The 12267-nt window shown below is 43.4% G+C and overlaps 1 protein-coding gene across 2 annotated transcripts in view; it reads right to left on the bottom strand.

Annotated features, from left to right (window-relative positions):
* The window catches only part of RELL1 (RELT like 1), a 98347-nt gene that overhangs the window by 18182 nt on the left and 67898 nt on the right, over nt 1-12267 (bottom strand). For both annotated transcript variants that reach the window (XM_077477656.1, XM_077477654.1), the window contains exon 5: nt 6661-6879. In XM_077477656.1, the coding sequence (XP_077333782.1) occupies nt 6661-6879 (219 nt within the window). The remainder of the gene's footprint in view (nt 1-6660; nt 6880-12267) is intronic.

Here is a 12267-nt window from a genome sequence, read left to right as displayed (position 1 = left end):
GGTCTTCCGTCTTCGGGGGCCTTCTCGCCGGACTCCTCCGCTATCTTCTTCTAGCTCTTTTACTAGCGGAGGAGCCCGGCTTTCTTCCTCGCCGCCGCCCTCTTCTTCCGACTTTGGGGGTCTTGTCCCCCTCTTCGGTTCTTCTGCCGGGCCACCGCGCCTTCTTATAGCTCTTTTACAGGCGGTGGCCCGGTCTTCTGTCGCCGCCTTCCATTCTTCTTCTTCTCCTGGAGATGTTGACTCGACGCTCTCTCCGGCCGCAATGCCAGGGGCGCGCTGCGCGACGACTTATATAGGGACAAGGGGCGGGGTCATCGGTTGATGTCACATGGGTTGATGTCACATGGGTTGATGTCACATGGGTTGATGTCACGTGGCGACAGTCCCAGCATCCTCCGGGACTGTGACATCGTAAGGGGGCAGAGTCACCATGTGACATCAACCCATGTGACATCAACCCCGCCCCTTGTCCCTATATAAGTCGCCACGCAGCGCGCCCCTGGCATTGCGGCCGGAGAGAGCATCGAGTCAACATCTCCAGTAGAAGAAGAACGGAAGGCGGCGGCGACAGAAGACCGGGCCACCGCCTGTAAAAGAGCTATAAGAAGGCGCGGTGGCCCGGCAGAAGAATCGCTCGTCCCCACCCCCTTTCCTGGCCGGCCGGGTAGCGTGCTTGGATAAGGGTCTGGTATGGATCTGGGGGGGACCCCCACGCCGTTTTTCCGGCGTAGAGGGTTCCCCTTGGAATCCATACCAGACCTAAGGGCCTGGTATGCTCTCGGAGGGGGAACCCACGCCAAATTTTTTTCAGAAATTTGGCGTGGAGTTCCCCCTTCAGAGCTAATAATTCTGTCTAAGTTGCCTTTGTACATACAGATATCCGACTTGGAGGCGACCTCCATTGAAATCAATGGGTACAAGTCGTCTACAAGTCGGATTGAAGTAGTACAGGAACTTCTTTTTGAAGTCGGAGCGACTTCAGTAGCGTGCATTAAGACGGCTCTCATTCACTTACATTGATTTTTAAATGTTGTCCGACCTGAGGCGACTAGGGGCGACCTGAAGTCGGATCTGAGTCGCCCCTGTGTGAACCGAGCCTAACGATCACAAAAAGCGGAGAGGCATGTAAACAACATCTTCGAAATGTTAGCCATCACAAGAGGTAACTAAAGATGGTCAAGTTCCGCGTGTCAAATTTTACATACAGAAAAAGAGAAAGAAGAAGGGAAAGTTAGAGAAGAGATGTAAAGACTTATAGGGGAGAGAGGAGGTACATGAGAGAGGGGAAGGGTAAGAGAAAGGGAATGGCCGGATGGCCCACGCGAACCCCGGGCAGCATCTATCGCGCCCAGACGGCCACCGTTCTGGGCTAAGGAGCCATGAGGCGAGTGTCTAAATCTTTTGGTAGAAAGTTTTCTACCCAAGGTTGCCATATTTTATTAAATTGGGGGATTTTGTCCAGGATTACTGCCTCTATCCTACTATGGATCATAGCCTGCGTGATTCTATACTTTAATTCAGAGATATTCAGGTTGGGTGTCCTCCAGGCCTTCGCAATAGTTTGCTTGGCTGCGGTCATCACCTGGAGAAAGAGACGATTTTGGGCTTTAGTAAATTGTTGGGGTAACCAGTTCAATAAAGCCATTGCAGGGTCAGGGTCTATGGGGCGTTGCATCAATAAGGATAATATTTGGAAAATTGTAGTCCAAAAACTCTTCACTACTGGGCATGTCCACCATATATGGACATGGTTGCCCTGATCCTTGCAGCCCTTAAAACAGTTTGGTGAGTAGTTGGGTACAAATTTGGCAATTCTAGAGGGAACCAGGTACCATCGCATTAGGAGCTTATAGTTGGCTTCAGAGGAGACAACGTTCTGTGAGGAATTTTTTGTGTTGGCCCACATGTCAGTCCATGACTCAGCATCGGGATTGACCGATAGGTATGTGGCCCACTGTACAGCGTATCGGAGGGTCATCAGATGTGGAGGATAGGCAGGTATAAAGACATGAGATAATACCCGGGACGTGCGGGTCTGAGGAGCATATGGATTCAAATGGAGACAAAGAGCTGAGGTTGGGACAGGGTTTGATCATTGTCTGGAGAAAGTGAACTATCTGGAGATAGCGAAAACACTCTTTAGGGGGTAATTGCGCCTGTGCCTGCAGATCCAGGAACGCAGTGAAAGAGTTGCCCGAAGACAGGTCACATACACGAGTCAGGCCGGCGCGGGACCACGCCAAAAAGGCACTTGGCTCCACACAGGCTGGATAAAAGTTCGGATGACCCAAGAACGAGAGCAAGGGCAGGTGCAGTGATTGCAAATTTAAAAGGAATGCCTACCGTGTGCCAAATTTTGAGGGAATGACAGGTAACAGGATTGGTGAGTAATTTACGTGTCTGAGGAGGGAGCCAAAGTAAATTTGAAACTGATATGGGATGGGCCTCTACAGCCTCCATACTAACCCACAGTGGGATTTCAGATGTAGCGTGATATAGGGCCTATATATATTTTTTTTTTAATGTAAAACTCCTGGTCAGTGAAACAGAGTAAGGCATAATCAACAGAGATGCAGACATCGTCAGAAACCAGATTGTAACTCTTTTATACTCAAACCAAAAAATTGGTTGCAGTAACACCAAGTCTAGGGAGATTTCCAAACATCAAGGAATATTATATAACTTTCTGGACCCTTATACAGTGCCCAGCTATATAACAGTTTGCCCAGCGCTTTACAGCATTGGGGCAGATAGTAGAATTACAATACAGGGAGGAATCACAGGGCCCTGCTCGTTAGAGCTTACAACCTAGGAGGGAGGGTCAAGCGATACAAATGGTAATAACTGGGAGATGAGCGGATGAAGAAAATGAATGTAGTTTTTAGGTGGAGGCAGGATAGACAGACTGTGTGCAAAGACCATTTGTCTTAAACTCAACAACTATCCAAGCACTGGCCCAGCAAAGCCTTATAGCACTTGTAAAATATAAAACTTTTTTTAATACAAACATTTTATATTTACTTTCTCTGTGCAAAGGTTTTGCAGAGGGGCCCCAATCCTCTTCTGGGGTCCCCCGCTGGTGCTCCTGACATATTTTCCCTTCTGAGTGCCTACATGGGAAGCCGCTTCCAATGGGGACACTTGTGCATGCTCAAACCTTAGCTGGGCTTTTGCGGTCTATTCAGACACATAGCGCAGCTCAGCCTCGCCCCCCCCCCCCCCGCTCACAGGTTTTGAGCGGGGGGAGCCAAAGTATTTGGGGGGGGGGGGGTGAGGACCACTATGGAAAGCGGCTTCTTTTCTCTTCCATCAGCATTAATCACTTCTGACAAGCTTTCCTGATACCAAGAGAAAAAAGATGACCTCCAGCGGATTGAAAGCCTCTGCACTATTCCTGTGTGCTGTGTGAAGGGGGGGTGTCCCTTCCCTCCAATCATCTCTCAGAGCTCTCCTCACTGAGCACAAGAACAATGGAACCGTCACCGAGCACTGAGAACAATGGAATCGCCATTGGTTGTATGAAGGCTTACCGGAGTGAAGGGATTCAAATGGGCATACACTCAATGAGTCAGCAAGGCTTGTGGCGTGAACACCAAAGTATGGAACCTTTGCGCCTGTATTCAGATCAAGATGGAGGATGGTCCATCCGTTCAGGGAATGATTCAGAAAAGCAGTCCTCAGAAGTGGAATATAGTCAAAACAGTGTAACCAGAAAAGTAAATACTCCACATAGTGTGAATCCGTAAATAATGTTGAAATGTAATTAAAAATTTGGGAACACTCACATTTGGTAAGTAGATCAAGCGCTTCATGTCTCTTTAGACAACGCGTTTGAACGAGTCCTGCTGATATTGCATTTCCTAGACTGTAGATTTCAAGCGCTTGATCTACTCCATCATCATTTGTCACAGCTCATATTGACAGGGTTTGCCCACACTTGTTAGTGTACCCGTGGGACCTTTCCCACACATCTTCAGTCTTGTTCTCCCCGCTTCTCTCTCCTTGCCCTGGAAAACATCCCCCTTGGACAGCACTGGGCTGTTCTTGTCGGCCTTGGTCAGGTGGTGTGTGTGGCTGCATAAACGTCCTGGGTATAGGTCCCAATTAGGACCTATGACGATTCTGGTTGCTGAGGCTGTGCCAGTGTTGTAATCTCGGCCCTGGCCCATCCCATTGAGCCGTTCTGTCCTATCCGGCTTGCTGGGCAGGTCACCATGCAGAGGTTAGCTCTGCCTGCCTCCGTCCATACTTCCGTGCCATGTGATGCAACGTGTCACGTGATGGTCTGTCCACCGCTTTCGCACCCTGGAACGCGTAAGTGAACTGACGTCACCGACCGAGTGGGGGGTATATAGGGCCGTTCTGTCCAGCTCCCCATCACCTGGATTTTAGGGACAGCCATTTCGTCACATCAACTGACTTTAGGTAAACTTGTAACCCACACTTTCTTTGCTCCTGTTATTGTGGGACTGTGGTGTTTGACTGAACTCATTTAGTTTAGTATTGTAAACACTAGGGTGTTTACTTGTATACCTGACAAATTATTGGCATATAACACACACTTTTTTCCCCCTTAAAATCAGGGGGAAATTGTGGGTGCGTGTTATACGCCGATCCCCACTGATTGTCATGATGGGCATAACACAGGGACTGGGCGTGACCAAGCGGAGCTATCCGAGCCTAGCCGAGTACACTCGGCTATGTATGTATATGGACGGTGCTCGGCTCGCTCACAGTCACGCCCATTGGACCTGTGTTATGTCCACCATAGAGCGGGACTACGAGAGGAGCCGAGATACACAGGACCGGCTCTGTATCTCGGCGGCACCATTTTCAAACTGCAGTGACACTGACATGTCACTGCAGTTTAACTGCAGCCTGGGCAAGGTTGCAAATGACACTAAGAAGGCTGCAAGGCTGCAGATGGACGCTGTGCAAGGATGCATTGATGGGCATTTAAATGTAAGTTTTTTTCCTTAAAATTCCCTCCTAAACTTGAGGTACATATTATACACTGATACATACGGTAAATGAGTGTCTGTATCCTTTTCTCCACTTATTCTCTACTTCTGCTGCATGTCCACAATAGGACATATGCTAATGTGTTCTGTGCTATTACGTTATTTGTTCTTTTTTTTTTTTTATCATTACCAATATTTCATCCCAACCCTATTCCACTTTTTTATTTTAACTTGTATATCTCAAACTACTTCATATAACACCCCCCCCCCCCCCGCTCCCTCTTTCTACTTTTACCTACCGTACAGTTAATTTTTTGACTATTTTTCTATTTTTTTCTCTTCCCCCCCCCCCCCCCACCCTCCCTTCCCACTCATTGATCGATTCTATTCCTCTTATCCCATTTATTTCTTGCCTATATCCCCCTTTTTTTTTTTACAGTGGGTTTCTATGATGATGACATAACCCTAACCTTTGTAAATTGGTTTCTGTGACGCCCTTGTGCCCACATTTTTCCATAGCAGAGTATATGTAATTATTCAGGCCATGTTACCCACAACATATGACTAGGTTATGTCCAATAATATAGACTGTCCTCTTCTCCTTTTTCAATTTTAATTTAGCCTGGGGTCCCTGTATGCCCCCTGCAGCTTCATGAATACAACCCCCATTGCTGCGGCTGCTGGACTGTTGGGATGCAGACACCCTTTGCAGGACTCCTTGGTAAGTTGGGTGGGATTTGCGCGGTGGGAATAGTTATGACACACGATTTTTGTCTATTAGGTTTCTTTTTTTCACACTTGTTATTTTTTTTTTTATATAATCTTGTTATGTTTGGATTATTGAAATGCTGTTTATGTATTTATTATTACTAGAGCCATTGCTGAATACTGGTGATCACATAAACCCCTGAAGAAGTCACTGACTGGCGAAACATGTAGGGACCTGCTATGCATCAGTAACCATCCTACACATATGGATACTTTGGCCAGTATTAATATTCATACGTTTACCCCATCTTTTATGCACTCTTGACTGCTCTTGTTATATATTCATGTAATAAAAATAAAATTCAAGTAAAATTGTATATCTTAAGTATTTAGGCACCGTTATAATCCCAAACTCAAATCCCTTTGTATCTATTCTATCAATAAGGGATGAGGTGCCAGATCTCATGAGGTCACTCAATTCACACCCTAACTCTATATGACAGCATATGGACTTCGATTATCTCAGTTTGTGATCTTCAAACCACTTTTCACCGTTTTGTTATTCCTTTTATTGTTGTGGTTATTTCACACTATATATAAACATTGGCTTTTATACACATAAGTTTGTAGTAGTACAAATTTAAGCGCTGCAGATAATTTTCTCTTTATATTTAGTTTGTTTATACTTGTTCTAGTGTTGTGCTAGCTGCTATCTGATAGTATTTTGGGTGTCAGCGCTATATACACCATTTTTCCATGTCTGAGGGTTTACAACCAGTTTAATGCAGAGAATAAAAGAAAAATGCAACTTTAATGCATTAAGAAAAAAAAAAGAAAAGAGAAAAACATTTTCCTTGACAATCACTTTAAAGCTCTGGTAAAACTGCAATACCCAAGCCTTCTCCAACCACAACTACTACAAAATATCAACCAAATAAGCTTTAATGGAAAAAATATGAACTCTGAACACTGTAGAATATGGCAACTTTACCTTCCCACCGCCAGAACAGTGACAGAAGGCCGGGTCTTCCTTGAATCTTTATGTTTCGGTGGGGTCTTAAATGGGTTCCAACGTTTCTGGGCGCATCGACTACATACATTTTTATCTGCCACTCCTCCAATAGTGTGAAGGTGACAAGAGTGTTTAGTAGGTGTTCCGATTGGTGAGGTTGGGCTTGTAGGACTTAAAGGAGTATTTGGTGTTGTAGGTCTACACAAAAAAAAACAACACAATGATAATACAGAAATGGAAGAGTTTAAAATAAGTTCATTTTAAATACTATACAGTATTTTTACTTTTCTTCTTCTGCTCTTTTTGGATAAAAAAAACCATTTAATTGAAACGGTTTAATTTTCAATTAAGTGGAGAATCTTTTATGTACGTGTTACTTCAAGGAAAGGAATGGCTCCCGATATTTGGCCCCTGTGTACAGCCCTTTAAACATTTAATCAAACAACCTCTTTTAGCTACTGTACTTTTCCAGTTAACTGTATCACAAACATATAATTTGCGAGCTACATTAATATTACTCACACCTTCATAGGCATTCGCCAACATGACAGATTTCACAACAGGGCATACAGTTCAAAATTTGATTAATATAGTAATAAATTATAACAGGAGTTCCCTTTGTAAAAAAATTTAACATACACACATTGAAAACAGCATTTTTTTTTTTTGCAAGAAAATTTACATAGAGACCCCAAACAATATACATTATAGAAATCAGACGTTCTGAAGAATAAAATGGTGTACTGCCATTTATCAAATGCATATTTTTGGGAAAAAATTACTTTTGTAAATGTATGGACAAACAAAACCCAATTTTTTTGGTGAAATATAAAAGATGTTGTTGTGTCAAGTAATTAGATATCAAACATGTCAAGATTTAAAATTGTGTGCACCTGAAATGGCGACAATCTATGGTACCAAACATTGTCCACAGGCAGAGTTTTAAGTCTTGACAGGTTACCACTTTAGAGTTAAACAATAGCTCTGTTTCTAGAATGATTTCTCTCAATCTGATGTTCATGGCGATACATTACGTGTAGTGCAATCACCATTTATAATAAGCATGTGCAGGTTTGCATTTTTTTTGCAGAAAACAAAATTATTTTTTTATTTTATTTCATTTTTCTTTTTGCTATCACAAGGGATGATTAACAGCGATAGCTTGGACAGTGGCAGGTACTCTTTATAAAGTGATCTGGGGTCTACTAGACCTCTGATCCCTCTTCTGCCCTTCCAAGCATCTGATCAAACACAGATCATCAGGTGTTTCTCAGGCCAGTACGCAGAATCAAAACCAGAAAATGACAAAACCCTCAGTCCCTTCGACTTGTTTTATCACAGAGAAGATGGGGGAATGAATGTTCTTCCATCGTCTCCGCGGGCAGCCAGCCTGACTTCCTGGAGCAGTCCATGGCTTCCTGATGGAACGGGAGAGCCCAAAATAGCGGTGGGCAGGAGGGGATGAGGGGATGCCCCCCCTTCCAAGCCTTGTACAAATGATAAAAGAAGCTGTAAAGCCACTCAGTTCACTATTACCTGAAAGCTGGTTACCAGCTGTAAAAAATCAATACCAGGATCATAGCTGCAACTACAGCCATGATTTTGGCATAACTGCTTCCTCCTGAGGCCGTATATATACACAGTGGATATAAAAAGTCTACACACCCCTGTTAAATTGTCAGGTTTCTGTGACGTAAAAAAAATAAAAATGAGACAAAGATAAATCATTTCAGAACTTTTTCCACCTTCAATGTGACCTATAAACCATACTCTACTCAATTGAAAAACAAACTGAAATCTTTTAATAATAAAAAAAACTAAAATAAATAATATGGTTGCAGAAGTGTGCATACCCTCTTATAACTAGGGATGTAGTGGTGTTGAGAATTAAGCAATTGCATTCAAACTCATGTTAAAAAGGAGTCAGTACACAACTGCTATCTTTTAACTGCTTAAGGACCGCTTCCTGCACATATACGTCGACAGAATGGCACGGCTGGGCACAATCACGTACCGGTATGTGGCTCTTTAAGAGCCCAGCCATGGGTCGAGAGCGGGCCGCTGGTGGCACGCTCCTGGCCTGGTCCTGAGCTCCACGACTGTGGCCGCGGGACCAGCGGACACGATCACTGCTGGTGTCCCGCGATCGGGTCACAGAGCTGAAGAACGAGGAGAGGTCTCCTCGTGCTTCCTACTGTGGCTGTCACCAATCGTCTGTACCCTGTTATAGGGAAAGACGATCAGTGATGTCACATGCCAGGCCACGCCCCCCTACAATAAAAAAAAAAAAAACACACACACACATAACGTCACACATAGTGGTTAACTCCTTCACTGCCAGTGTCATTTACACAAGAATCAGTGCATTTAAATAGCACTGATTGCTGTATAAATGACAATGGTCCCAAAAATGTGTCAAAAATGTCCAATGTGTTCACCATAATGTCGCTGATCGCCACCATTACTAGTAAAAAAAAAATGCTATAAAACTATCCCCTATTTTGTAAACGCTATAACTTTTGCGCAAACCAATCAATAATCGCTAATTGCGTTTTTTTAAACCAAAAATATGTAGAAGAATACGTGTCAGCCAAAACAGAGGGAAAAAAATGTTTTTTATACATTTTTTGGGGATATTTATTATAGCAAAAAATATTGAATTTTTTTCAAAATTGTCGCTCTATTTTTGTTTATAGCGTAAAAAATAAAAACCGCAGAGGTGATCAAATACCACCAAAAGAAAGCTCTATTTGTGTGGGGGGGGGAAGGACACCAATTTTGTTTGGGAGCCATCTCGCACGACCGTGCAATTGTCAGTTAAAGCGACGCAGTGCCGAAATGCAAAAAGGGGCCTGGTCCTTTGGCTGCAAATTGGTCTGGGGCTTAAGTGGTTAAAGTGTAGACTTTTTATATCTACTACTGTATGCCTCTGGGCTGGAAGTGGTTAAACAGTGTACAGAATGAGGCCAATTTACTAAATAAGTTGCGAATGTCCCCTCAAAGAAAGTGAAGATTAATATTAAGTCTCCAATTATGTGAACATCGAATTCCTGTTTTTAGATCGCCTGAACATGACTGGTTAACGGAAGTAAATCTTCACTTTTTTGTGAACATAGGTCAACTCCTTCAGTAAATCAGTCTTGCCATATAGATTCTGTGCCCTCCAATTTACTATTCCAAATAATCCTGCATTATATACCAATACCCTCAAGAGGGCGGCAGTGCTCTAATGCTAACCAGGCTTCAAAAATGCAATTACATTAAAGCAAACCAATACCATGCAGGGAAGCACAACCATGTAATTAGGTATACTTTCATTGCCTTTCCACTACCATTAATTAAAATACATTTTCTTTGTATTCTACCTCAACATGAACTTTTTCCCCCATTTTAGAGTTGGTAATGGTTAAAACTCCCATCTCTGTCCCACTGGGGAGATTTCCTTCCAATGCTGTAGACACAACATAAAAGGATGAGGAATTCTCTCCAATACAAGAGAAATCCTAAAGGTGTCTGTCTAAAAGAGAAGAATTTCCCTTGATTGCTGCTTTAATGAAAGCCAAAATGTTTGCATTTTCTCTCACTTTTAGATCAGTTATCAGTGGCCGAACCCAAGCCATGTAAAAACATGACAGGTGGTCTAACCCTTCCTCACTCAATTTAAAACTGAAAAATATTTTGGCTTTAGATTTTCAACGGTTGCCCACTATGCCTTGTGCTTTTCAGCTTCTATATCACATACAATGTTCCAGCACCCCAAGTCCGCATCTGGCTGGAAACAGTCAAGAGCCAGCAACTACACTAGACGAAAAAAAAATATATCAGCTCCGCTCTTCTAAATTCAATAGTTCTCAAAATTTTGGGTTCCAGTTGCTGACTGGAGAGATGCTCTACGTTTTTTTCTAGCTCCTAGAGCAGAACTTGGGTAATGTTTCTACATAAAGCGAGTCCCTTTTTTTTTTCCTCCTCATTTTAAATATTGTATTTTGTTTGTATGCTTTGTCTTTTTTAACCTTCTTCCCCTAAAGTGTGCAGGGAAACTAACATTTTGGGGAGTGTTGATCTGGTCAATCCTGTAATGGCACACGCAGGCAAGAGAGAACGAGAGCCGCGTGGCACCCGGGGCATAGACACTCCCCGTTTCAGTCTAGCTCACTACAGTTTTCCTCCAGTGCCAAGTTTCCCATTCCCAATTCTCAGGAAAAGAAACTCACCAAAATATCCAATGAACAGCAATAGGAAGGAAAAAAAAAAGAAAAGAAATTAAGACCACATTCTTTAGTAATACAAATTCAATATGACCCAACAATGTACTTTTATATTATATTTTCTTTTTTAAATAATGACTATGTACAGGTTTTTTGTTTTGTTTTGTTTTTTTAATTGTATAAAGAAAAAGGTGGTCAATTACATTTTAGCAGTTTGTGTTGATAAATTTTAACAAATACTTGAGGGCAGCACATTGGCAGCTGGGACACTACAAGAAACGGGTAATGCCAACAATGCATAGACAAAATGCCTGGCCAATAACAGCAGCCCACACCTCCCCACTAGTCCGACAAGAAAATGAAATATTTTCTCTTGTTGTATAAAACTTGAAAGTGCAGTTAAGGACAGGACAGTTTTAGACCCCATTCACACCTGAGCGTTTTGTAGCTTGACGCCTGAAGCTACAAAACGCTGGAGGGGAAAAAATACATTATTCTCAATGGAGATGCTTCACATCTCCACTCCAAGTTGCCTGAAGCCCTACGCCTGAAGCTCAAACAAGTTCCGGACCCTTTTTTGTCACGCGAATTGGGCTGATTTGGGCGTTTTTCTTCTTTTAACATTGGTGACCTTTTGCCCTGCACAAATTCGCGGCAAATCGCGGTAAAAAAAGCCACAAATCGCCGTAAAAAACGCCGCAAAAAACGATTGAAAGCGCTACGCTCAGGTGTGAATGCAGCCTTAAAGTAAAAGAAACTCAATTGACAACCATAAGCATGCACACGGGGTATGTTTGGGCACCCCCTAAACATACCATGCTCCAGGGCGGTTGATAAGGCAGTACAGCCAGCCTTCCTGTACTGGGCCCAGGCCCCATCAGTTCAAAAGGGCGCCTGAGCGCCTGCCCAGCAGGAGGACCGGACTATACAGCTTTATTGGAGACAACGTTCCTCTTGTTGCTCCCCCTGCAGCACTGCTGCCTTGTCTCCCGCTCTCCAGCTGCACTGCAGGGGGATCAGCTCTAGGATCTGTGTCCCGACCCCCTGTGTCCCCATCCCCCTGCTGTCCGACCCCCTGCTGTCCTCATCCCCCCCCCTTCTGAATTCAAATTCAGAAATGCTTTCTCATGCTGAATAAAATGTGACATTTTGGTTATCCAAAATATTACATATTTAAATGGGAAATCAAAAGGATTCGAAGAAGCCCAGCATCCCCTCTTGTTGCCAGGTCTCATTGCCTGCTTGTACGTTCAGAATATTGAATAGAAATACAAGGTTTTCCTAATTTTCATCTGGCCAAATCCTGAATATTTCCAGGGTTGGTGTTATTGTGATGATCCAGGAGGACACTGTGCCCCTTTCTTAACACCTATGTACA

The sequence above is a fragment of the Lithobates pipiens genome, unplaced genomic scaffold (genome assembly GCF_037356315.1).
Source record: "Lithobates pipiens isolate NorthernLeopardFrog02 unplaced genomic scaffold, aLitPip1_a1.2 Scaffold_13, whole genome shotgun sequence".
NCBI classification, from domain to species: domain Eukaryota; kingdom Metazoa; phylum Chordata; class Amphibia; order Anura; family Ranidae; genus Lithobates; species Lithobates pipiens.
Note: the sequence above shows the minus strand (reverse complement) of the source record. Positions and strands in the feature narration are given on the sequence as shown.